Source organism: Asterias amurensis, chromosome 18 (assembly GCF_032118995.1).
Source record: "Asterias amurensis chromosome 18, ASM3211899v1".
Taxonomy (NCBI): domain Eukaryota; kingdom Metazoa; phylum Echinodermata; class Asteroidea; order Forcipulatida; family Asteriidae; genus Asterias; species Asterias amurensis.
The window spans coordinates 194373-222371 of NC_092665.1; the positions used below are offsets into that span (position 1 = coordinate 194373).

Here is a 27999-nt window from a genome sequence, read left to right on the forward strand (position 1 = left end):
CTTGATTATCAAGGAAATCATCAAATGTAAACAAACAAAACGTGACAATCGAGGTACATTGTCCCCATTATTATCACTCAGTGTACTTTAAGAGAATTCCGAGGCCATTTTGAACCTCATTGAACTGCAACAGGTAGTAAGCACAGCCATGGGTCGCACACTGCAAATGTAAGTATTAAACAAAAGCTTAGTACAAAGTTTTTTACTGGCATAAGCATGTTCTGTAGTTACAAGGTACACCAAGCACATGCCGTTTAGAAATACTTGTAATTTTAAAGACATAATCAACATGATTGATGAGTCTACAAGTTTCTCATAATGATCAGTCAATTTAACGGATACGCTGGTAATTTGTTATGAAAATGTATAACCACTGTTAAAACCAGAAAATGTCCACCAAATTGGGAGAAAATTTAAGGGGTTCTTTACATTTAAATATTTATAGGATTTTAAAAAACGCACAGCGACACAAACTTGGTCACTATGTTATTTTATTCACGTTTTAACCGCCCGGTGCCACAACTATACCTCAATGATAATATAATTCTTGTTTATTTCAATGTTAAATTTGTAATCACATAAGGAGCTGCAAGAGCTGATTTTACATTTTCAGTCTTCTCATTTTAAAAATCACAGATCCGTTTCCAAACTTAACCCAAGTAATTGATCTTTTTCTAAAAGGTTGCGTTTCGTTTCTTTGATATGGATAAGCCTCCTTTATTTGTCCGCAACAACGACGTCAGAAACAGTGCTTCGAAGCGCCCTCTTCGGGCAGATAGAGTCACCAGACTATCCAGAGCCCTATAGTGATAATGTACACCGAGTCTGGAACATAAGTGTGCCTGGGGGATTCACCCTAGACTTGTACTTCAGTCTCTTCCAGCTGGAACCCTCAAATAATTGTGAATATGATTATGTCAAGGTAACGTTTCTGCTACAAAATTAGAATAAAAACTGCGTTGTTCATTTATTAAATCACTAATAATGTTATTTTGAACTCTTCGTAAAACAAACATGTAACGTTTCCCCAAAGGTATCAAGTTTGCAGGAGTCGGCAACCTTCTGTGGAAACGACCTGGTGTTGGAGAAAAGAACCCCACAAGAAAGGCACATGACGTCACCAAACAGCAACATGGTGGTCGAGTTTCATTCAGACTTCTCAAATGGTGAACCTTTTCTTGGATTCGTTGCACATTACCAAGCTACAGGTACGTCAAAAAAACAGCAGAAACAACTTAATCAATTAGGAACTACAACCTAGTGCTTTCCTTACACATCGCATTGATTACTACTAATAATTATTAAAGAATAGTTAAAGACTCGTCTAAATGCGCTTTACATTAATTTAACAAATGAGTGAAGTTAATTTTTAATTAAGTGAATAGATTCATTTTTGTCTCATTGTTAGTATTTAATTTTGTTGTGTTTTGTCTTATACAGTGAAGTATTAATACAGTTTGGGTCAATGAGTTTTTGATATTTAATATATATATATTTTTTGCGACATCTTTCCTCGGTATGGCTTCTTCAGATGTCAATGAGTGTTTGGTAAACAATGGTGGGTGTGAGCAAGTGTGTCATAACTTCGTATCTGGATATTACTGTTCATGTCGACTGTATTACCAGCTGCAGCCAGATAATCACCACTGCAAAGGTAATCTAAAACATCTGTAATTATTCCTTTCAGATCATGAATGCAAGACCCACAATTGTATGTGATTATAATAAATGTAGTTACGCTTACCCATTTCTGCGTCTATTAGGTGGGGAAATTAACCTCGTGTTGGTGTGTCGCTAGTCCGTTGTCTTGAATTTTCACAATATATATATTTCAACTATTGATGTTTAATGCCTAAGAGATATTACCTAAAATACTATGGTGTCCTCTAGCTAAAAGGTTGCTGGTCTAGGAGTGGTGTACGGCCAGTTCAGTTCCCAGTCAGCCTTTGGACGACCACATAGTCACTACAGTAAATGCATTTTTACAATGCCGGGTTTAGGAGTCCATTGTTACCATTTACAGGTGACATTCCCAGCATATTCACACACAAAAGAGGAAAGGCATATCTCTGAATGCAAGCACTATATGTGATTGGCAGCTGTTACTGGAATTTCACTACTAACAATTGTCATTATTCCATCCCGATCTATGAATTTCCAGGAATTATAAAGATAATTTGTTTTGGGGCCGGGTACTTCTTTCGGGAGGAAAAAGTACGGTGTCGCGAATTCCCAATAAAATGCGGCGATATTTCGTAGCGTTCTATTTTTTCATACCTTGTTCGGATACCCTACTAGGGAGCGGTTTGTTATAGAACAGATTAACAACATGGTCAACTAACAACTTATTCGGTTCTTTCGAAATAATGGTTCCGTTCTTTCGAAACTACTTTTCATCCCCTGTCAGATTGTTTCTAAACCTAAAGACAAAAAAGAGTTACCGCGACTATTCTAGTCTGTTTTGTGCGAGTATTTACTTTTAATTCTTTGTGTATTTCAGTTTCTTGCAGGGATATTGTTTATACTACGGATGAAGATGAGTTCCAGACTCCTGACTATCCTGACGATTATCCGCCGAATGCTGATTGTAACTGGCTGATAAATGTCGACATCGGATACTCCATTAACATCGTGTTTTATACATTCCAGATAGAATCGCATCCAACTGTACTCTGTCCTTACGACTATGTCAAGGTTCGTGTCAACAAATAAAAACACAAACTTATAAAGTTGGCCGAAACACAAACGAAGGACGCCTTATCTAAACATTAGCAAACGGAAGAATCTTGTCAATAAGAGTTGATAATTATGTTGTTATTTGTTTAAGATTGTTTACGACAATGAGGTAAGAGGGCCACTCTGCGGCGAGTTGCCAACTGATCTACCGTTAAGTATTACTACAGTTGGGAACTTAGCCAATGTGACGTTTCATTCTGATGACTCGGAACAGCGAATGGGATTCCGTGCCCGGTATTACGTCACAGGTCAGTATATTTATATCTCATCGCCAGACTGTTGGCTGGGGGTTGGGGACCGTTCCCGTGGTTACTCTATCTATTCACACCATTGCTGGGTCATTGCTGACCCGGATCAAGGGTCAATGCTGACTCGGAATAATATGGTTCAATGCTGACCCGGATTATTGGTCATTGCTGATCCGGAATATAGGTCAATAGGGTCAATGCTAACCCGGATCAAGGGTCAATGCTGACTCGGAATATGGGTCAATATGATCAATGCTGACCCGGGATATGAGTCAATGCTGACTATAGAGTTTTTAAAACTAATGTTTGGTAAGGTTTTGACCCAAACAATCTGACTTTCAACGAACCCCTTCAACTTAACCATTGTGCCTCTTGTTTATTGTTGCTGCAGGGCGATCTTGTTCACCCCTCCACCCTCCTACATATGGCTGGATATCAGGAAGTAACTTTACCATTAGATACACTGTAAAATTCAGCTGTATGGATGGTTATTATATCCAAGGATCCAGGTCAAGGTCATGTAAATCAGATGGTTCATGGTCTGGTGTCCAACCTGTCTGTAATAGTAAGTAATGGGCTTTGGTTCCCAATACGTTTAAACGTGTTAAACGATCTTGATCATTGGAGATATAAGCAACAAACAAACACACGAGTGCATGGGTTTCAATCAGACAACTATGAGAATTGTGTGATTTTTAGTAAAAGTGATTAACCGTTAGTATTGAAATGTGTAACTAACCCGGGGTCGATTTCACAACGGTAGTCCTAACTTAGGACTAGTCCTAAGCAATGCTAAGAGATAGGACTGGTCCTAAAGTTAGGACCAGTAACTCATCCTAACTTAGGACCAGTCCTATCTCTTAGCATTGCTTAGAACTAGTCCCCAGTTAGGACTACCCTTGTGAAATCGACCCCCGACCTTGCAGATTATGCACCATTCACTGTGTACCTGAAATAGCTTCCACTCTGCATCAAATACATCACCGTATTTTAAGATTTTAAATGTAAAAGTTGAAGACGTTGTCATATGATGCTATTTTGTATGTAAATACTATTGCGTTCATTGTTCGATACATCACCCGAATACGGACTCATTTTTATTTCTTTCCATTGTTCATTTTTATCCAGTGGTAACTTGTGACGTCCCACAGCCCATCAGTAACGGTGAGATCTTGTACTACTCCGGTAGGAATTTCAGCTACTCCAATTCCATTGGTTTTGTGTGTAACGATTATTATGAAATAGACGGACCGAGTTCGAGTCAATGTGGTGTACACGGAACATGGACGCCGGAGCCGCCAGTGTGTGTACCAAGTAAGTTGATTTGTGTATTACTGGTAAAGAAAACGGATGTCACTTTATTTAAAAGAATGGCAAATCCGGTTTTGTTTGTTTGTACTTCGTTACTAAGTGTTTGTGCAACATAATATGCTGTGCTTTGTGTCTTCATTTTAAAATTCTTCACATAAATGATGATAAGAAGAAGAAGAACACTTAACATGTGCCGGTATCTATCACAAGTGAAGCTAATAGGGCAAGGAAGAGAACTACACTTAAAACATACCTGGACGGTGACAACGGTTTAACATACAGTATTTCATGCAAGATGTTGAACTACGTTTGAATTATGAGACCTAATCATTTTATAGCACCATATAATGTTTTACAGTGTTGTGGTGCAATTTGCTTCCAATCAAACCATGATCACCGTGGCAATTATTTTACGTGCGTTACCTAACACACGGGACCAACGGCTTTACGTCCCATCCGAAGGACGAAGCATCGTGGTGAAGTGACTGATTATGGTAACCTTTTCTGTATACAGTGTGTGGTGAGAGTTCTATTCCTCCACGGAACCATCCTAACGGTGGACGTATTACCGGTGGTCGTGAGGCTACACCCGGCTCATGGCCATGGCAAGTACTCCTTATGATCAACGCCCCTCGCTATGACATCTTTGATAACTCCATCTGTGGTGGCTCTGTTCTGAATGAGGAATGGATTATGACTGCTGCTCACTGCGTCACAGGGAGCTACGAAGAAAGACCAAGGTTCTACGGCCATGAAATACCCATAGATACCGTGGACATAGCACTGGGACTTCACAAGAGAACAATGCCGACTGAAAATACTATTGTTGTAAGTTGCAGTTGTAATTAACAAAGTGATTGAACGTTCGCCATTTTGGAACCTCCATTTCTATAATAAAAACAAATTGTGAAACGTTTATCAAAAGCTCCCTCTTGAGTTGTTTATCTATGTTTGTCATTACAGAGATCTGTTCGTGAAATCATCAAGCATCCAAACTTTGATCGTTCAACCTACGAGTCCGATATAGCATTAATTCATCTCAATGAATCCATCCAATTCAATGACGTCATACGACCAATCTGTCTCCCACCACAAAGAACACACTTTAAGGAGGATGACGACGAACGCGTGTACATCCCTAACGTAGCCGACGAGGATACAACGGCGGTTGTGATTGGCTGGGGACGGCTGGATCTGAACAGACCGACCTCTAATGTGTTGCGAGAGGTACACGTCGGTGTTGATGTACCGCGGGTATTATGTAACGCGAAACTACCTCAAACTGTGACCCGTAACATGGTTTGCGCAGGACCCAGAGAAGGTAGGCTATGTGAAGCTTTAGGAATTTTCTTTTCAGAGTTGTTAAATTTTGCATCAGGAAAAATAACATTATTTAATATTTAATTTACCCTAAACACCAATGTGTGTTAGCACATCACCCGCTGTATCAACCATTGCAATGTTTATCTTTGTATAAAACTAGTTGGTATTTTTGCACTTTTTGTTGTTTTATTATTAGGTGGGCGTGACGCTTGTAAGGGAGATAGTGGGGGCCCATTAATGCTTCGAGATGCTACTACCAACCGCTACTTTTCATATGGAATGGTATCGTGGGGAGACGGATGCGCAAATGAAGGCAAGTTTGGTGTGTATGTGCGCATGGAGAACTATGTGGATTGGATCCAATCACAGATCGTTGTTGAACGTTGAAGAAAGGATGTTGTGTCGATTAAAAACTTTAAAAATACTTTCTTTCTTCTCTACTTTCTTGTCTGGTGCTTTTTGTTCGTTTTTGGTTCGTTTTTGGTTGTCTGCTTGTCTGCTTTATTTTTTGCTATTTTTTATTATGTATCTTTCTTTCTTTGTAATTTGCTATTAATATCTGTTGAAATTTCTGTCTGTGGACGTTCATTAATCATACATATTTATACGAGTAATTTATTAAAACATACGACCAGCAAGGTAGTTTGTTTTAACGTCTTCCGTTTAATATTGAATCCGTTGCTTTTACTATTGGTTACAAAAAGATCTACTCAAAGCTACCATGAAAAATAAGTAGTATGATGATGCTAGACGCTATAATTATAAGTACTATAACAAATTCTAAAGTACATAATATTGTAAACAGAAAGAAATTGTGAGTTTAACACATAATTGGTCGTTCACTATTTCGTACATTATTTTGGTTACTATAAAAGTGCTGTTACATAAAGCTTACATAATGTTTACTCTGCCTTACAATAAATGGACATGAATTATCATTATAAACCAATGATTTGGCTCTTAGCTAACTTGCGTTATGTTGATGATTTGTTCCGTGCATTTAAACGGGTCCTCTTAATTAAGAGCCTCAAAACATAGACGAAATGAAGATTAAGGCACTGTACACCTTTGTTAATCATTTGACAAAGTCAAACATTCTCATGTGGTGTATCTCAGCATAAAATGGATAAAATAACAAATTGGAACTAAGAAATTTGGCAAGCATTCTTGTTGCACATTTAATTTGTGTGCAATCAGATGCACAATAAAAGGCTTCAGCTGAATATATTAGAGTGAGATATTATTACCTCTTTACTTCAGAGGGAGCTGTTTATCACAATGTTTTATTTTATCAACAGCTCTCCATTGCTAATTACCAAGTAAGGTTTTATGCTAACAATTATTTCGAGTTGTTCCCAATAGTTTCCAGATTTAAGAAAGTGTTTCCATGAGTGGACGTCCGATTAAATTTGAGTGACCTCCCGAATCCAGTCAGCAAAGTTGCCCACTCTGCTATAGACACCGTACTTGCCTTGTTGGGCGCAGTTACCTTCTCCCCATGATGTTATACCGTAGGCATAGTATCTCTCGTTGGAAGCCTTCAACATTAAAGGACCTCCACTGTCTCCGTAACACGTATCACGACCTCCTGAGAAAGGGTTTTAAATACGTCAATATTAATGTTGAATAGCCTCACTCAAGGTCGATCTTTTACACATGAGCTCGATTTCTTGCTCCATTCACTGCAGACTTTGGCGCAATACGGACACTCTTAACATTGAGCACCAAGTTACTGTGCTACATACCACATAAGCAAAGTATTTCTCTTTTATCTCAGAAATGCGTTTATGTTTACCAAGGTGTGTGCTGTTCATGTAGCCTTAGCGCCGGTTTCCGTATCCTCGACCAACAGTTGTGGAAAATACTTTGTTCGTTAAAATGGTCAAAAGACTTGACATAATATGCTTTTGCAGTGATTAATGAAAGACGTTTATCAGAGCCCGTTTAACTTACCATCTGCAAGTCCCGCGCACAACATGTCCACTGTCACTGGACTACGCATGGCGTCGTTACACGTCTCAAGATTAACAAGAGGAAGATAAACTTCTTGCAACGTCTCTGATCTTGATGTCCTGCCTGTTGTACCTAGTTAAGTGCCAACAAAAACTAATCATCAGAGTCTTGTATAACCGTCGAAACGACTAAACATTGGATAAGGTTATTTGATAGCGTTTCTATACCAATGATGTTTACAAAATTAACCCCGTTGTAGTTATTATGACCCATGTGATAAACATCTTGGTAGAGATCGCAATTATTTAACCCATAATTGCTTCTTTGTATCCTGCGCATTTGCATTGAAAAGCAGCAGAAGTCGCCGGTTTTAAACAGCCGTTTAAGAACTCGTCATCCACTTCACTTATTCCCTTAATTCACAATGGGAAATGATTGTACCGAAAGGTAAGGTCCAAAACTTACCCCATCCAACTGCAATAGCTTCGGTGTCTTCAAGGGTAACAAACTCTGAAAATTCATCATTACTGAATGTTTCATCATCCGGGATACAAAGTGGTCGGATTTGTCTGGTCAAGACAACTGGGCTGTCCAGAAGCAACAAGGCAACGTCACCGTCAAACAGAGCTGTGTCGTAAGAGGGCGCTCTGAAGACTTCGATCACTCCTCTCTGTTAGTTGGAGCAAAGTTTCGTCAGGCCTTTCACATTATTATTTTTCCAAAATCAAGATAAATTAAAATGATAAAACTGTCATTCGTATGGAGCGTTGTCTAGGAAGACCTTTCCGAAACGAATTGTTGTTTGGTTTTGATTTTGTTAATCTATTTCTAGAAACCCATTTCAAGATTATAGACCTTATCGCAAATACTAGGTACGCGCACGTTAGGCGTTGATTGCGGTGCATGCTGGTCTAGCTTGCGATCAAAGTTGATCCATAGCTAGACCAGCATGCACCTCATCCAACAATTATAGCTTATGCAATGGGTATTTGCGAGAAGGTCTATACACTGGTATCGGTTTGTGAAAACAATGTGACAATAAATCTTTATCATGGTGCGGCCATCTTGATTTTCTCCCATTCAAATCAGTGTAACCAAACTGAGGCCGGAAGGAGAATTAGTCTGGTTCCTCTTTATACAACAACAATTAGCACCCATTACTTTTGTTGGATCAGGGAACATGACCAAGATGGTAGCAGCGTGATAAAGGTCTATACAACTTTAACTCACCTCAATGTTGCTTCCATTAAACGCATGAATCCCAAGTGAGATAGTTATCGAGTCCGCTGGTAACTTCTGTCCATAAAGTCCTTTTAGTATGATCTTTGTTGCCGTGACGCAATGAGCAGCAGTCAGTACCCAGTTCTCACTAATCAGAGATCCACCACACAGATTATTCACTCTATAGGTTTTGGATCTAGCTTCTATCTTCACAACCCATGGCCAAGAGCCCTCTCGTGCCTCTTTACCGCCAATGATGCGTGATCTAGTACGGCCACGAGGTGTAATGCTGCTTTTCCCACATACTATAATAAAGTATTATGTCAATTTGAGATATTGTTTATTTGGAAAATTATTGATATTTATTTCATTTATCAGGAAAGATACAGCAATGAGCAATTCAAACACATAGGAAAGAAAAAGAAACAGCTGGAGCTCGAAGGATTGCCTTAAAGAAACTCAATTCCTGTCTAGAGGCTCTCCTCTCAAGCTGTTAAAATGAAGTCATTTTGATATAGAGTCAAACTACCTACTTGGGATACATTTTGGTTCCTCTCCGGACCACGTCCCGTCACTTTGGCAAACTCTGACGACCTCGAGGCTGTTCAGTTCATAAAAGGAGTCACAAGAATAGCTTGCCGAGGAGTCATAAATTGGTGGATCTTGACTCATTGTTATCCTCCCGTGGTTGACTCTGCGTTGCAGACGAGGGCACCTGACCACTTAAGACGACAGTAAAAAGTATTAACTCAATTCAACACATTCTCTTTATACAGAGTGAGTCAAAAAGAAGTTACCCGGGATTGGTGATTTGTTTTGGTCAAAACAAACAAATGACACTCAAAAGTAAAGCATAATTATGTTCAATACGAAATCTCTCCTGCTTAATATTAGATAAAAAAGAATGAAAGAAATTGATCATTCCTCAGATGAGTTATGTCTTTTTTAATAAGGGTGCTCATTTTGCAAGCTGCCCACCAAAGAGTACAGCAGTTGTACATGGCGAGTCAAACTGAAGTTGACCAAGATTTATTGAATCGTATGGTTATAAATAAATCTGCATGGTTATAACACGCATTTAATCGTATCATTATGAACTAAATTGGGTTCAGGCCTGTTTATTCGACGAAAAGGGTGGGGTAAACCGAGACCATTGTTATGACATGTAGTTTCCAATTTAAAAATAAATCACAATCGAAATCGGTTCCGTAATTTAATCAGGAAATTGACAGTAAATCAAAAGCGATAAGATGACAACTTTGACGCACTAATTTACAGCATTAATATAAAACTCTCAGTCTGCGGCTTTTTGTCTATTATGTTTGAGAGAAGCTGATGAAGGCACTGGAAACTTTTGGTGATTATCCCATACTAGCATAAAAACTTATTTTGTAACGAGAAACGAGGAGCTGTTAAAACTATAAACCATTGTGAGAAACGACCACCTCTGATTATGAGAAAGACTTCAGGCTTTTCTTAGTCATCTGAAATCACGTGCAGCAAGGTTAGTTTTGTTTTAATAATTATTTCGACGATAGAGCCCTAATTTTCGCATTTTTTTTCTTTTGTGCATAATTTAGGAAACACCAAGAGAGAACACTGGTGGTCTTTGGCAATTACCAAACGTGTCCTTTTAAATCAAAAATTATTTACAACACATCAACATTGTTGAGTGACACACACAAGTATCCATATTGTATAGAATGATTAAAATAAGACATACCTTCACACGTTGTTCCATTTCCTGACCATTTTCCCGATTTAAGGCAAGTTCGAGAAGCTTGACCAACTAGTCGATATCCTTCGTCACAGCTAAATAATGCTTCGTTGCCTACTGTGTTGTTAAGCAGAGACATGGCGCCATTGGTGGGGCCTTCAATCTCCTCACATGGTTTACCTGTGCAAGAAGAAACCATAGTTGTAACAATAATAACAATTCAAAGTAGAAGTTAAACTTTAAACTTGAACGACCAGCCAGAAGCTGTTCTACAATATGAGACGTCATATGACGTCATCAAGTTCTTTTGTTAAGGGCACTGTACACCTATGGTAATCGTGTCAAAGACCAGTGTTCCCACTTCGTGTATCTCAAATTATGCATAAATAACAATTTAATCTGTAATAATGTTGACTCAACATCTTTTCTTGCACAAGTTTGTGTGCTTTCAGATGCACTATAAAACGCTGTTTTAATATTTGAGCCAGAAATTATCACTTTCTCAAAACTATACGTTTACTTCAGACGGAGCTGTTTCTCACAATGTTTTATACTATTAACAGCTCTCCATTGCTCGTTACCAAGTAAGTTTTTGTGCCAACAATTATTATGAGTTCTTACAAACAGTGTCCAGAGCCTTTAAGTGATACTCTTCGTCCATTAAGTATAAATAGAGGGAAACGTAACTTACCCAAAGATCTAAACCTGGCTCTGAAACCACGGTTCAATCCACTCTTGTCAGATACGAAGAAAATCTTGATTAGTTCATCTGCTTGGATCTCTTGAGGCCAATCGGACTTCATGTTGCCACAGAAAGGACCAAGGGTTCGCTTGTCTTGCTTGATCTAAACAAGGATACCAAATCAATGAAGTTAAAAGTAACTGATAAAAGTAAAAGAAAGAACCAAGTGGACACAACTTCGTTTGACATGTTTTTCCCCCATTATTATCTCGCAACTTCGACGATTATTGAGTTCAAATTTTCGCAGGTTTGTTATTGTATGCATATTGTTGAGATACACTCAGTGAAAAGACACTTTGACACTTACCAAAGGTGTCCAGTGCCCTTAACTACATTTAAAAAGTTTGCCTCACCCTCAGCGCATCGTACGGACATTTGGTATCCGAGTGGCTCTCCACGTCAAAATCTTCAAAGGTCAAACTTATGACGTAACCGGCCTCAGCTCGAATCAACCAATCACATTCAGACTGACGAGGATACGAGTAGGGATATCCAGGTGACGTAATCACACCCGATGGAGACTCGATCACGTTTCCCGAACAATGAACTATTGCAAAAAAAACAAGAATACAAACTAAAAACGAGTAGATCAAACACAAGCCTAAGACAACACTGAACAACTAAATAGCAATGAAGACGAGCTAAGTGTACTACTCGAAACGTCGAGACCACACCGGCTCTTTTTAGAGCCAACACTCACACAAAAGAGATACTATAAAATACATGGTACCCGCAAGTTTACTATATAGTAATTCTTATTGTTCACACCATGCGAAGCTTCAAACACCATTTAAATAACATCGGTATAGGAAACTTCTAAACCATGACTTTGTTCAAAGTACGGGGTGGTTAAATACATCAAAATATCAAGTGGTCTTTTCTTTAAAGTCACCTGGAAATATAATTTTTTTATTTCAAACATAAGAGTATATGCTTACGAACAATAAAACAATTTTTTTAGTAATTGTTTGTCACGATTTATATGTTTAAAAAATATATAAAGTTGTTTGAGGGCTGACTCCGCCTACCCCTTTTGTGACGTCAATCGAGGCAGACTTTGCCTGCAATGCGTATAGTAAACACTCGTGCAAAGTACTTTTTTTAAACGTACAAACTCACGACTTGGTCCGTACATGTACTTTGCAATTATGTTTACTCTACGCATTACAGGCAAAGTCTGCCTCGATTGACGTCACGAACAGCGCCCTCTCGGGTCGGGGTCTACTCTTAAATTTGTAAAAAATAACATAGTAACTGATTTTTAAAAACCTTAGTTAACTGTTTATTCACATTCCACTCATTAAAGCCATTGGACCCTTTCGGTACAGAAAAAAAAAAAAAAAAAAAGTTCACAGATTTACAAATAATTTACAGGGTTTATAGAAGGTAATGGTGAAAGACTTCTCTTGAAATATTAGTCCATGAAATGCTTTACTTTTTGAGAAAACGGTAAAACAATATAAATTCTCGTTAACGAGAATTACGGATTTGTTATAAACACATGTCATGACACGGCGAAACGCGCGAAAACAGGAGTGGGTTTTCCCGTTATTTTCTCCCAACTCCGATGTCCGATTGAGCCTAAATTTCCACAGGATTGTTATTTTATATATAAGTTGTGATACACGAAGTGTGGGACTTGGACAATACTGTTTACCGAAAGTGTACAATGGCTTTAAAACACATATATTAATGACAAAAGCTTTATTTTGGAAAAAATACCACTTCAAGGTGACTTTACCAAAGTTTCCTACAAAAAGCTTTGCAGGACTGTGTTGTCGAAGAAGCATTGGTTTTTACAATAATTGTTTTTCCTGTTTGAAGGGGGCTGCTGCTTTGTCTGATTATGCTAGCTGTAACTGTTTTGCAGGGGTTTCGTTTTGTTAATCTAGTTTTGTGGAATGCTGTCATAATGGTTGCCTCTGCATTTCTTACTGTCACTGTGGTAGAAGTCGATGGTTTAGCTTCTCATAATATGATGCCTACCTGTGCATGTTTTCTGATCTTGATCCAATGTGTACCCAAACTGACATGAACAGTAGAAACTGCCAATGCCGTTATGGCAGAAATGTTCACATTCGTCTGTCCCGTCCATGCATTCATTGATATCTAAAAGCAAACAAATACAGAATATATGAAGGTCACCGTGGTCCAGTGTGGTTAGACTGCAGGACTTGCAATCACAGGGTTGTGAATCGAATATCCTACCAAGCTAACCGCTGATTCCACATTGACTGGAATAATTAAGTATTGTCGTCTAGTTCTAGTTAAACAGGATCACAATGTCTTGATTTGTGCAATTCATAATTATAGACGTTAAACCGATGTTTTTATGAAAGAGATTGGCTATTGTCAGTTTTGATTTTATATCTCCTTTTGGGAATTACCTTGACGGGAAGCGCATTAAGACAAAAAATCTAAAAGTCAAATAATGTATGAAAGTGAACAGCGCTTTGATTTTGAGAAATGAGTATATAAACTGTTTCGTACTTTAAATTTTTAAAACAGATAGTTACAAATCCTTTTGAGTTTCTAGATAATTAATGGTCACCTTCTGCAACGTAATGTGCATCAAAGCCGGTGTGTCTCTTAGGAGTAGAGTAATCCGAGTGAAACACAACCACCATATTGTTGGAGAGTGACGTCAGGCTGACGTCAGGAGTCTCACGGCCGCAGAACTTCCCCAAAGTATTGTTACCTGACAAAACCTTAGAGAAAAAAATAAATAATCCGATTCCAGTTTCAGATAATGGAATGTGAAAACCAACTATCGTACTATATTATCATGTTTGAGGCACTGTAAATGGAGTAGGTACGCACTGTCATGTTTTCTGGGCAGAAGGCGAAAAATAGGCCAGGACTTTCCTACTTTTTGCTCTAGTAGATCGAAGGGCCAATTGGTCTCAACGTTTCGACTAGCTTGCTCTAGGTCATCATCAGGAGTCATCACATACCGAAACATCATCACCATCTACATTGTCAAGTGTTATTCACACGACAGCAAGTTAAACAGGGGACCCTGGCTTAACTTCAGCATGGTTGTAAGTAGCAATTGTTTGACAAGATTTTACAAGAGACCATGAACAGTACAACATTTGTTGTCCTTTCACACGAGGTACATTTTGTGAAAAAATACAACCATGCTACAATTTAGCAAGGGTCCCTTGCTAAATTGCTCACGTGTGAAATAGGGCTTTAGCATCCAGCCACAGTACATTAAAGTCTGGCAACAATAATCAAACCTTACTAAGACATAGTCAGCATTGCATCCCTTGGTTCCAGGTTCCAGATCGAACTCAATAAAATAGAGCTTAACACGGTGTCCTGCCTTGACATTGATCTCCCATCGTACATTGAGATTGTCTGGATAGGGTAATGGGTAATTAGTAGACTGGATTATACCATGGGTGTCGGTGAGCTGTGAGATGGATGATACATGGTGAATACATAATAACACCAACAACAGTACACACCAAGAGGCGCAGCGTCTGAAGAGGTAAACAAAAACACAAACATAAAGTGTGTTAATTAAAAAAACTATACGTGACGTTCAATAATTAATCACCGAGCTGACATCAAGTGTTCAAAAACACTACATTTTAAGTTTCAGTTGTTTACATATTTGAAAAGTTTCACGATGCAGGTCTTAAGCTTAAAGAGTTCCCCTTTTAACCATTGTTTAACTTTTGTACCGAAGGTACGGAACCCCAAAAGGGGCATGTACAAACAATTAAAGGTACAAATTATAACAAAATCATTTCGTTACCTCGAAATATTAGTTTGTCAATATCTTTGTTGTTGGTGTGGCAGCCAGAACGTAGTGAAATAACATGAGTGTGAGTCCTAGCGTCACGGCAACGGCATGGCTTAAGGGTAGCGCTCAATCATAATGTTATTGACAAAATAGAGAGACCGGCAACATCATCTAGAAAGCTCAGTTGGTAGACCACCGGCACGTTAATCCGGAGGTCGCTGAACCAAATCCAACCTTAGTCTCCTCAAGTACATCATGGAGAATATGAAACATGTTTCAATCGGCGATGTGTTTGGATTTGAAAGTAACGAACGTCAGGGACTCGGTTGGTAATTTAATTAATTTCTGCCTACGATGCACGATAAGTAACCTCCTCAATTGATAACCATGACTTTGACATTTTAATCAGAAAAAAAATGATATGTCGACGTAACCAATACATAAACTGAAAGCGAAGAGTCAAACGTGACTAATAAACCACAAAACAATCTTCTTGAAAACCTTTCTTCTCCAGATGCCCTGGTCTTGTTGCCTCTATATAATATTGGATAACAATAAAAATGTAATGTGAAGTAAATTTATGACAGACATTCAGATTGAAACATAAGACCTGATATCTGTTTTTATATGAAGTTCATTAACTTTCCTAGACATTCTTACAAAATTACAGCCGTAAACTACAACACTCAATCGAAGCAATTTAATCTCAAAGAAGGCTAAACATCTATCATCTTCATTGGTGATGAGAAAATGAAGAATTGGAAATTCATGACTAATTAAGGCGGTGTTAAAATCGATGTTTTTTTTTTCAAGCGCAAATTTCTTAAGAACAGTAATAATTTATCAGACCGAGAAAGACCCAGTCGGTTCATGGCAGAAATGAATAATAGTAATAAGACTTAGAAAACTCAATAATAGGCTCAGAGCAATAAAGACTTACAAGGAAATACAGCCAGTTCAGAGCAGAATTGTGTCTTTTAAATTTATTCTGCTCTGACGCGAAGTCCATCTACATCTTATCTAACGTCACCATCATGCGCAGATGCGTCACTCACCGTTAGATTGGTTAAGTAATACGTTTTCAAAGCATTCAATTGGTGCGCGTTAGTTGGTATTCAATTCTACAACCAATTCCAGAAGGGATTTAAAAACCGTTTACTGTGACTTAAGATTCTGGTCACGTGATGTAGCGGCTTCAGCTGCGGGAACACACTGACTGTGTCGCTATAAAGTGATAACAGATGCTCATATTCATTTTATAACACACTTGGGTTGACGAGTTGGGCAAACAGTAACGAGTATAGTTGAAGAATCATCGGATGTTGACTCTGAGGTTTCATTGAAGAACCTGTTCTCGAGTAAACCTAACACCAAAAACTAAAGGTAACTATATTTTCATTTAATACGTATTAAATTTGCATCATGGATAAAGAATATTCATTTTGTTTTTTACCCATACACACCGATGTGTGTTAGCACTGTATACTCAGTACTCCGAGTTCGGTAGAAAAAAATCACAGGCATATTACTCGGGTGGGACTCGAGCCCACGACCTTTGCAATTCTAGAGCAGTGCCATAATTATGGGTAAAAACCAAAATGAATATATTATTATTTCCATTGTAATGTTTTAACCAGTGCCTTACGTACATATATTGGTTTTGTTTTTCTTAGAGCCTAAGGTAAGGTCATACTCCACAATAATGTAATTTCTCTCCGAAAGCTACTAACTTGATGGTCTGGAGTAAACATCCTGTGAACTTCATCTAGAAATGCCCCCGTTGATTAGAAGTCAATAAATACATTTTAGTCTTTAAAAGAAACGTTTCTCCTCAGACTTCGCACTGCTGGTGTCCGTTCGTGAATATATAGATCGACATTTATTTCATTTACGGTTTGAGAATACGGTTGGTCCCAAAGTAAAGAGTCTATCCAGTTGAAACTTTGACATGTGACTTATTGTATCTGTTCTGGGATAAATTTGTTTGCAAAAGAGCATTACATACAAAACGACGACCCCACCACTCAACAAAGCCATGCTCATTTATTTTTGGTGGTATGACCTCGGGATGTATCCGAAAGCCTTTTACTTATTGCTTGTGACAGCACCGAAACTAGGGAAAGATGTTGTGTTCAAATGGGTCCACTATTTGATAAAGGGGAAAGGGGAACTTCTGCCCAATTTAAATTCAAAGCGTAGTTTCCGTTTGACTTTTCCTATTTTGCAAACCCCCTTTTACGCTTTTATTTATTTTGTATAAAACAAAACAACACATTGGGACATGCAAAAGTTTGGAACATGCAAAAGTGGATCCGGTGCGCAGCGACAGGATGGTCACTGGGGAGAACCAAATATTGCCAAAGAGGTCTAAATTAATCAAAAGTGCAAATGGTTTACAACATTTCCTTATTTTGTATTTGAACACTGTAGGAAATGTACGGTTTGTAACGGGTAAATAGAGACCACACCGCGTCGGCTAGTTCACAATTTTCGGAGCTTTCCGATTATACAGTCTCATGAGGCAAAATCTCAGAGCCTCGAAGCATGAACCAAAGAAGCCGTGTAGCCTCATTCTTCTTCTTCTGCCTCTTCTTCTTAGTTTCACTTCCCTTTGAAGACCGTGAAATACTGTTTGAATCCCCAAAAGGGACACGACTATCCATCTTAAGGATGGGTTACTGGGCAGAACTAATACCAATATCTGGACTAAGAGCATCATCTTAAGAATGGCGGCACTTAAATCTGTCGGACAAAGAATGTACTTCCTTTAAATACAAAACATTACTTTACCGCTTGTAGGTCAAGTATCTTTCACACAAAGATGCTTTGTTCCTAAAGGAACTGTCAATCAATAATATTGTCCGTAAGGAATCATTGAAGAACTGTAAATCAATAATATTGTCCGTAAGGAATCATTGAAATGGGAATTTTAAATTCCACACTCTTCAGGCGGTTTGGGCAAACACAATAGGTTGGCTAAAATATAAACCAGCTTTTCTTCGAGGTAGTCCAAGAAGTTTATTAAAGCTCAGGGAGAAAGTCAAGCAAAGTGGAATAGGATCGTTTTGAAAACAGAAACACGGGTCCGTTTCATAATATTATCTGCATCTTATCACGCGGCCTCCATCTTTGTCTATAATCTTCGAATCGAATAGCAACAATGAATCATGGTAACAATCGCTTAACAATGTCCGCCATACCATTCTTACAAAGAGCCACATGGCGGACAACTCTTTTAAGGCGGGTACTTTCAACTCGGTTCAAAGTGAAGTTCGTTCCAGTTTCACTAAATAAAAGTAGCACAGAAATTGACTTTCACTCTCAAAAGAGCGAAACTGACACCACTTGAACAAAAGTGTGAACGTTTCACCTTTTTTACATTGAGAGAGTATTTTGCTCTTACAGCCTCGGTTTGGTAACATTTATATCAATGGGAAAAAATTCAAGATGGCTGCACCATGATAAAGGTCTGTACTATTTTAGGCCACCGGTTTCATTTATTATGTAACGTACAAAACAAGATTAGTTGTTATGGTGTGTCGGTCATTTTCTCGAACAAGTGCCAAGGCATACCGATCATCTCTTCACAGAAACAAAGAAGCTGACGTGTTCCACTGTCCACTAGTCTCAAAATCAAGTCGGTAATAATTTGCGGTCTTATTCCAGCCCACCGGTCTGTGTATCGTTCCCATCTATGGGTGCGTTCGTTTAGCTTTACTGGGTCGACCCCGCAGTGCTCACTCGGGTGAGCCCCTGACAAGAGCTAATCGAACGATCACACTCGAGCTCGCCCTCTCGTGGTCCCCGAAGTGACTAAACCAAAGCACAGACTGTGTGCTGTGTGTTAATAATTGTTCCTTTATGGTCGATATATTGTCAATTTGCAGAAAGATTTGTTTACCATTTTGCAAAATTTGCTAAGGTTATTTGGCTTCAGAGCCTAAGCCCAGGAGAAAAGTGAAAGTGGTGATAAAAACAAGTGCAGGTGTCAACTGAATCTGGCAATTATGCTAAATGGGAAAACCGTTTACAGTAAACCACTCGACTAGCACATTATATTATTTCTCATGCTGTTATTGAAAAAAAACGTATCTTAGATAGTCTGGTGCTTCCCTCCTCTCCCAAAGTCAAGTCAGTTTTCGCCTTTTGTTTATTGTTTTATATCTTCTTGCTCTGCGAAGACATCATTCGCTCTGGATTTTCGGTGATATCTGTCTCTCTCTCTAAAAACAACCCACCCCAAAACAAACAAAAACGCAACGCCTTTTTCACGTGTTGCTTTTACTGTAAACATCCACAGTTTATGGTAAAATGATCGGACAGATGTATACTTTAAAGGATTAAAATGCTTTAAATGACGCAATACAAATGAGCATACATACAACCCATAGGAAAATGATGACACATTGTGTAAACAAACAACAATTGAAGCTCGTAAACTGAAATAAAACAGAAACAAATGGTAGCACGGAAATTGTCTCTAATCAGAAATGCCCTTTATAAGTTAGTTATATGAAAATTGAATAGTTTTAAACGTAGCCCCCTTTCCAGTCAACAACCTCGCCCCCTAAGATTTTTTAATTAAATTTAGTGTCATATAAGCTGTGACTTTAATTTCTTAGAGCTAGCTAACGAGTTAACCATTCAATTTGTGGGTCAATTCTTTTAGATAAACCACTAAGTGGTGTGACCTTCATGTTAACCTTAAAGTTTTACCCTGTTGCCTCCGGGCTTTTCCAAACTAAATAACAATTGTATTCAAGCAACACAATTAATATACTCTTCATTGTATAGCGACCTACTTCAACAAAGTCTCGACACAGTAATTAATGGCCACTTACAAGAGGATCCACTTAGTTAATAGGAAAGGGGTACGAAAAACCCTGAATTGTTCGAATTGCTTCCCCTCTCTCTCTCTCTCTCTAACTAAATAAAAATTGTATTCAAGCAACACAATTAATATACTCTTCATTGTATAGCGACCTACTTCAACAAAATCTCGACACAGTAATTAATGGCCACTTACAAGAGGATCCACTTAGTTAATAGGAAAGGGGTAGGAAAAACCCTGAATTGTTCGAATTGCTTCCCCTCTCTCTCTCTCTCTCTCTCTCTCTCTCTCTCTCTCTGCGTTTCAAAAGTTTCTGGAGGGGATAGTTGTTTTTTTGCGGCATGACTTGGTTTTCATGGACATCCGTACATTAACGACAATGAAATGGAACGAGTGATGTATATTGGGGTAAATTTCTTTACTTGAATAAAACTACTCAATCCCAAGTAGTTTCCAAACGAACATGCATCATGCACCGATATGTCCTACATGGAAGATTGTGTGCGACGAAAATTGTGAACCATTGTTTCAAACAAACCATTATATCTGACTCATTATTTTATACAAAGTGTCTGCTGTCCAACATCCAAATCTGCATGTAACAGTGTGCAGATCACCAATGTGTCCTAATATTGGCAACCATAAAACAGACCTGTGAAGAATTGGTTTAGTCCTGAAGTCTTTCCATATTCAAAATAGTTATAAAACCACGCTACTTCAGAGGGAGTCGTTTCTAATGTCATACTATGGCCCATTACTATTGTAAGTTGTCACTTTGAGTAATTACCCAATGTCCAGTACCTTTGAGCAATTTTAGACCGAAACATGGCGGAGAAAACAACTAGGACTAGTGGCATACATAAGGGTAACCCTTCATGTCACAAACTGAAGATAATTGTTGGTAAAGAATAATAGGCAAAGTCCATTTCAATAAGTCCGAAACATCAGGTAAGAGTCTTTAACCCAATCGTTGGATTTCAACGTGACCACTGGCTGTCCAGCCCATGGATGGATTTCACAAAGAGTTAAGAGACCACACTTATCTGGACTTAGGACGAGCTAACTCGTCTTAACTTAGGACTGTAGCCTTAAACATTTAATAACTCCTAGGACTAGTTCTAAGTTATGACTAGTACATGTATAGTGTATACAAATTGATTCTTTGTTATGAATAATTTTATTACAAAGTCTGTGAAGTATTACCGCAGCTTCTCAAACTTAAAATTTGGGGCATAAAAAATGATATATTTGTACATTACTTTGAGTGAAATGCTTAAGACATGATTTATACTATCGGAAGCTAACTGTAGGCTTCCTTCTAACCAGCAGTTTTGGTTGCCACCAACTTAAAAATGTTAATCATAAGCCTAACCTACCCTTTAAAGTCCGTTGGGCGAAGTGTCCCTAAAAAATCAAAAGCAACGAAATATTGATTACAAACCCGTGTACAACTACAGGGATGGGTTCTTATTTTTAGTCACGACATCGCGAATCAATGCACATGACCATGAAGTGGCTTACCTAACCTCCTTTAACCAAACATTTAATTGACGAAACATCTCGACAGAAACGACTATTTATATAATGGTTATTTTGTTGTCTCTGGGACAGTTGTTCAAATGCCATGGCCAATCACAAACTTTGGGTCTAGGAATCAACCAGTTACGATCAAGATATGTACGTGCGATTTGGCGAAATGGCCGAAATAACAAAAATGAAACAGGAAACGAATCCAGAGGGAACATCAAATTGGTAACAGTGACATGATGTTTTATTTTTGTCCTAGAAGTGGGGCACGTTTTAAAACTGATCAAGGTGTCAGTTTAAAGAACATGTTTAACATTGGTAATTTTCAAAGACCTGTATCTGCACTGTTTGTAACCTAACATGAAATTAAAAAAATGTGAAAGCTCAATCGATCATCCCAGTCATGAGAAAACAGTGAAAATAACAAATAAAATGTTTCACTGTTTTCGAACATCGGGTTTTGGCCGGACGCGCGCAGTAAAATAACATATGTTGTATTAGTTTCCTACAAACTATACCACTTTAAAGGAACACGTTGCCTTGGATCGGTCGAGTTGGTCTTTGAAAAGCGTTTGTAACCGTTTTTTATAAAATGCATATGGGTAGAAAGATGTTGTAAAAGTAGAAAACAATGATCCACACAAACATGCCTCGAAATTGCGTGGTTTTCCTTTTACCTCGTCGACTAACACGTCGGCCATTTATTGGGGTCAAAATTTTGACTCCCATAAATGGCCGACCATGTTAGTTCGCACAGTAGAAGGAAAACCACGCAATTTCGAGGCAAACTTGTGTGGATCATTGTATTCTACTTTTAAAACGTGTTTCCAACCATATGCATTTTAAAAAACGGTTACAAACGCTTTTGTTTTGACCAACTCGTCCGATTCAAGGCAACGTGTTCCTTTAAAGGATTTGGGTATTTTTTTGTAACACAAAACACAATATCCACAGACTCATATTAAACTTACACCGTTTAAAGATTATGAAAGTAGAAAGTGTACCATAAAATATTAGATGCTCAGGTGCTGTAGTTTTTGAGAAACGAGTAAACAGTGTCATGAAAAAAGAATTTTACATGTTTAAAATAATTTTCGTCTCATGTTCAGCACCTCAGCAAGACATCGTGTTTTCAACGAAGGTTTTCTACCATGACAATCGTTTCACTTTTTTTTTAAGTCTTGTCCAAATCTGTGAATATTAATATTTTCAATCTTCCCAATGGTGCACACACACTGCAGCCTGATGGTTGTATATGAACAATATAATAAAATCGTCAACTGATCATAATAGGCCATTATGCAGAATCTGCCATACAAATGTTTTCATTGTAAACAAAGTGACATTGTCTACTCAAGACCAACCCTTTTAAAGAATGTTGGTCGAGTGTTTAATCAAAAATAAAATAAAATGCGCACAAATTATCCACCTCGCTGGGTGTGTAATGCGCAGTAACAACATTCTAGTATTACGCGGCAGAGAGTTCCAGATGCGTGACGTAGCTGAAGAAGAGGTCGTTCGCACGCCGTACTAAAGTTGGTCTAAGTCCACTTAGACCGGTTCGGGTTCAACTTTTGTGCGTGTGAACGCAAATAAAGTTAGACCGGATCGGGTTTAAACCCCAAAACTTAAACCGTCCAGCGAGGCGGTCTAAGTCTAAACCGGTTCGGGTTTATCTTTTAACACTGCGTGTGGACAGAATGACATCCGGTTTTAACTCACAACGGACGACCAATTGTGTGGTTCAATGCACACGCCCGGGACCCGGAGTGCTTGTATACGGTTTCTGTTGCCTCTGATGCTGAAAAGCACCGAGTATTTATATTACTTTCTTGCCGCTTACCGAGTTGGCGAAACCCTCTCGATCGGTGTATGCAGTTTAACACAGGCCCACGCCCATGATTTATTAAATTCTGAAACAAAATTCTATTTTCCAAGCTTTTTTTGTTGAGTGTCCTATAATAAATTGAAACTGTTTCTCATGCGTATTTTACGAGCGCAGCGAAGAAGCATACTTTGTAATGCTTCTCACATGTAGAGCGCTGCCATCCCATAGTGATCACTCTCTGATATCCCATAGTTATCCATCACCGATCCCGTGGATGTGCCTTTCTATTGCTGTCACCGTTACTAGCGTGCTGTACTTTCAATCTAGGAGAATGAACTGTAGTGGGCGCGAGGCTGTGTGTAGGGGAAATTCCCTACGCCAGCAATATCACCACGTTGTTGTTGGGAAGTTGGGAAAATACTGCAAAGTACATGTATTTACGTAACTTGCACGTGTGTAGTTGTGTTCACCAGCTTTTGAGAGATCGCAAATTCCAACCAGAAACGTGTTCTGTTTCATGGAATATGGACAATATTTTGGTGAGTTTTCTCGGCGGTTTGTATCAATATTTTGTTTGTTTAAAAAAAAAAAATTCGAGCCGTGTTCATGTTTGTTTTAAGTGCCCGTGTACTCCCAACCGTAAAACTGTTGCCGCGTTCGATTGAGCCATTTGTATCCAATAATTATGCCCTGATGATCATCCATGGCATGGGGCACTCAGTATCTCGGCATACTCGGTGCGTGAATCTGATGAATAAAACCGGATGTTAGAGCAACGAGGTCGCGTCTACTTTGACCTCTTAAAACCGAAGATAAACCGGATCGGGTTTAACTCTGTGCTTTCTGAACGCAAGGGGGTTTTATTTTTACGACCACCCCCCGCTGCTCGTAAAAGTTAGACCGGTTCGGGTTAGTACGCTGTCTGAACATACCCGAAGAAGACCTGTCGCCCCAGGAGTCTTGCTTTGTGTGAGTCACGTGAAAAAAAGGGTGAGGCAAATTGGGTGGGGTTCGAACCCATCACTGTGACAATGAGTTTGGACTGAACGAGAATTTTAATTTGATGTCAATGTGTTTGATTACAGCGATGGGAGACGAGGAGGCATCCCCAGTTTGGTTTAACATCTTAAGATCCATCCTCTTAACCATCACAACCCTCCTCATCATCGCAGGAAACTCATTCTGCCTCATTGTCCTCCGTCATGTCCAAGGCATCAGTGACATCACTAAGTTATTTATGGCATCTTTAGCAGTATCTGACTTAACTGCAGGTATCTTCATCGCCATGCCAATGATCGCATCCACTGCTATGGATTGGTGGCCGTATGGTCAAGTCGTCTGCGGTATCTATGGTATAGGTAAATACGTCATTTATTACAGTGGACTGCTGTCTCTACTCATGGTAACGGTCGAGAGATACATCATGGTGGTATGGCCATTACGTTATCCGGATATCGTGACGTTGTTTCGTGCTCGGGTAACAGTGGTTTGTATCTGGTTGATTGCGTTCGGAATCGCCATGTTCTTTGGGATCAGTGTGAATTTCAAAGTTGAAGTTGACGATGACGAAGACAACTGTAGCCTTGATACAAAGAAAACCGATTTCTGGCATTACCCTCTCAAGTACATGGCTGTTGCATTTATCATTATCCCTTTGGTAACGGTGATGTTATTGTATACACACATATTGCTGATAGCACGTCAACAGATTCGCCAGATTGCATTAATCACAACATCGATGCCCCTGACTGAGACTGATCGAATCAACGCCAATACCAAGCGATCCAACCGCAAAGCTGCCGGTACTTTCTTGATAGTGACCCTCGCCTTTGGGCTGGCCTGGATGCCCTCTGCAATCCGGAAACTCAACAAACTTGCCACGGGTAACTCTGACACTATGTACACAGAGTTCCTAGCTCGATTGTGCATGCTCACCAACAGTTGGCTCAATGTTTTCGTCTACTATTTCCGAAATGAGAGTTTCAAATCTACAGCAAGGCGATTTATTGACAAGACGCTTGGCCGGAGAGGTATGGACGATATCATGGTCAGTTATTAGAATTAAAAGCTGTACACAACACCATTGGGTTAACACTGAGATGTTAATGCAAACCTGGCTATTTTTATAGCAGTTATGTTGTTGATCTATTTACGCCTAAAGCTCGGTTCATGACTTTTTGACGGTCAATTTTCTCAGTTCTCGATAGTAGTGTTCGTGCTAACACCTTTGCGTACAGACTGAGCATGACGCACGCTCACAGCTGCAAAACAGGACACTTGTGTCTGCTGCCACCAGCCGTCTCAAAAACCGTTGACTTTTACAGTTTCTTTCTATTAGGCTACATTTTGACCCAAACATCAGGGGAATACGTTGCCAATTAAACAATAATATGGCCCTACTTTAAATAGCCAGAAGCAGTGTTGACCATTACTCATTGGCCTTGTTTGCGTGTTTGCTATAAAGACATACAGCTGTAAAAGAACTACTACAGTAGGCTTATTTTGTTTTGTATGGGGGGGGGGTGGGAGCAAGAAATTGTACGAGCTGTAGTATTGTTTGAAGCGTTGCATGGTGTGGCGAAATAGGAAGATACTATGAACCATGTGTAAATCTCTTATGGTGAGTGGTGGCTGTAACTAAGAAGAGCCGATGTGGTCTCGACGTTTCGAACAGTATTCTGTACTCGTCTTCAAGAGAATGCTGGACTGCTGGTCGAGACCAAACCGGCTTTTCCCAGAGCCAACACTCACACAAAAGAGGTTTACATTGTTGTACCCGCAAGTTTACTATTTATTTATAGCTTCTTCCTATGTACGAGCTGTTCAGTAAACTATGGCCAACCGCTCTTTAAAGGAAATATCAAAAATGAGAAGCAAACAAATGGGCTAAGTGTTTGACAAGGTTAATATCCAATCAATCTGCACGTTTTAAATTTCAATCTGTTATTTCTTCGGATTGTTTTAATTCTGGATGATACTATATCCCCGACACACAAAATGACTTTCTCGATTCTGTTTCTATGGCTGTCTTGAAGGACAAACTAGAGTCGGTCCAGCACAATTTTAATGGTGTTGGATTTAGCCTGCAACAAAGTTATGAATAGTTAAATTAGATATCCATTAGAGTAGATATCCAACATCAACATGTAAAGATCGAGTGGTCAGAAATAGTGTCTGCCACGTTGCATGAAACCTCTTTTTCCTTTACAAGAATAACTGTTTGTTCAAAAAAATCATCTGTGTGATGTTGTACCTGAGTTGTTACGTACTCAAGATTAGCTAAAGCTATAATGTTCGTGAAAAAGGTAGTCCTACGGGATTTGTCATCGTCGCGGTTGAGGATTGTTATAAGTGAAGTTTAAGATGATATAAGACCATTCACTATAAACATTTACCGTCTGAAATAATCGAACTCCAACGTCTGAAGAAAAACATTCTTGTTTCGTGAAACTGCATGCAGCGAGCGCCAACGAGCCGAAAAGACGCATTCTGACATTGCCCATGATCTGAAAGTAACAGACGACCAAGGGCATGGCACAATCATCTGGAGTATGTTTCAACGGGGGTAATAACATTTCATGGTTCGGAGTGTCGACGAACATACTTGATACTACGCATAGTATAGGCAACATCTAAGTACTATCGCACCATAATTACTAAACAAGGGAGGTATGTTTACAGTAAATTATAGCTTGTAAGTGTTTAGTTCACTAGTAACAAACTATTAAAAAATGGTTCACAAACATACCCAACATAAGTCCGTTCTTTCCCCGCCATAGCTGTAAGAAGTTGTAGTGGCGTTAACACTGCAAACCGTGACCTTCCCTTAAAATAGCGAAGTTGTTATTTATCGCTTGAAGTAATAGGTCAACCGTCTGTTTACAAAAAGAAAGTTGAAACTTAGCCAACAACTTTCTTCCCCCCAAGACACCGGTAATAAATTCTCCAGGTGTCTTTCCTCACCTATTGACAAATTTCCACGGGTCAGAGATAGTGTTTGTCACGCATGAACAGCCTGGTTTCCAATTAACATAACTCGATATCTCCTTCATACAAACAAACTTTAGAATCCATGCGATACACATGGTATGGGGTTATAGGATATTGCATGGGTGCTGTTTCTAACAGGGAATGGTTATATGACAGAAGTATTATGTTTCAATTGAACGATGTGCAAGATCTGAGCCCTTTCTACAACTGTGTGGCTACCTCCATGGTTGTATAATGATTAAAAGGCACAACTATTGGTTACTCAACATAATTGTTAGCATACGATCTTATTGGTAAGGGTTAGGGCTAGGGTTTGATACATCTGAGATGATCTCAGTGATCTTTATACAATGTAATATCCTCTTAATAAATTTATCCATCAATGAAAATAACACAACAGAAGTTGAACTTACCATGGATAGCAGACCAAGCTAGTGGCAGAGGTTGAAAATAAGGAAAGTTGAAACAGAGAGCTTCTTATCCAATTTCTTTCCAAAACTGTGTACCAACTTCTTCTGATAGCGCCCTCTTTTGAGTCATCCTCCTACAACCCATGATGATTGGAAGATCGAATCCCCGGCGGACAGAATTCCCCGTGACACAAGTCTCCAATCTGAAGAATAAGCCTGTCCATATGAAACAAACGAGTGGAGATTTGTCCCGTTTCTCACAGCAAATTCATAATGCAGAGCACAATCTGCAGTTCAAAGAATATCTCAAAATATCTCTATCTTTTACGCCAGATTTTATTTACAAAACACAACATCTATCTGGGTACTCTCCTCTCTGCATGAACACTGCTGTGACCGATAGTAACG

General features: G+C 39.0%; 3 protein-coding genes across 3 annotated transcripts; 2 read left to right on the plus strand and 1 right to left on the minus strand.

Annotated features, from left to right (window-relative positions):
• The first annotated feature begins 5 nt into the window (after positions 1–5).
• Positions 6–6313, plus strand: LOC139950548 (mannan-binding lectin serine protease 1-like). The gene is made up of 11 exons (XM_071949287.1): positions 6–168; positions 682–922; positions 1034–1208; positions 1532–1654; positions 2501–2694; positions 2828–2984; positions 3376–3549; positions 4113–4298; positions 4810–5123; positions 5259–5616; positions 5815–6313. The coding sequence occupies exons 1-11, from the start codon at positions 149–151 to the stop codon at positions 6003–6005; spliced, it is 2133 nt and encodes a 710-aa protein (XP_071805388.1). The 5' UTR covers positions 6–148; the 3' UTR covers positions 6006–6313.
• Positions 6233–27999, minus strand: LOC139950552 (mannan-binding lectin serine protease 1-like). Its single transcript, XM_071949292.1, has 13 exons — positions 27595–27999; positions 26940–27066; positions 14499–14739; positions 13803–13959; positions 13238–13360; positions 11605–11798; positions 11201–11354; positions 10516–10689; positions 9326–9514; positions 8802–9097; positions 8037–8241; positions 7572–7703; positions 6233–7206 (listed from the first exon to the last, which is right to left on the minus strand). Exons 2-13 carry the CDS (start codon positions 26966–26968, stop codon positions 7022–7024), a joined length of 2079 nt encoding a protein of 692 aa, XP_071805393.1. The 5' UTR covers positions 26969–27066; positions 27595–27999; the 3' UTR covers positions 6233–7021.
• Positions 16244–25564, plus strand: LOC139950553 (kappa-type opioid receptor-like). Its single transcript, XM_071949293.1, has 2 exons — positions 16244–16388; positions 24277–25564. Exon 2 carries the CDS (start codon positions 24279–24281, stop codon positions 25248–25250), a length of 972 nt encoding a protein of 323 aa, XP_071805394.1. The 5' UTR covers positions 16244–16388; positions 24277–24278; the 3' UTR covers positions 25251–25564.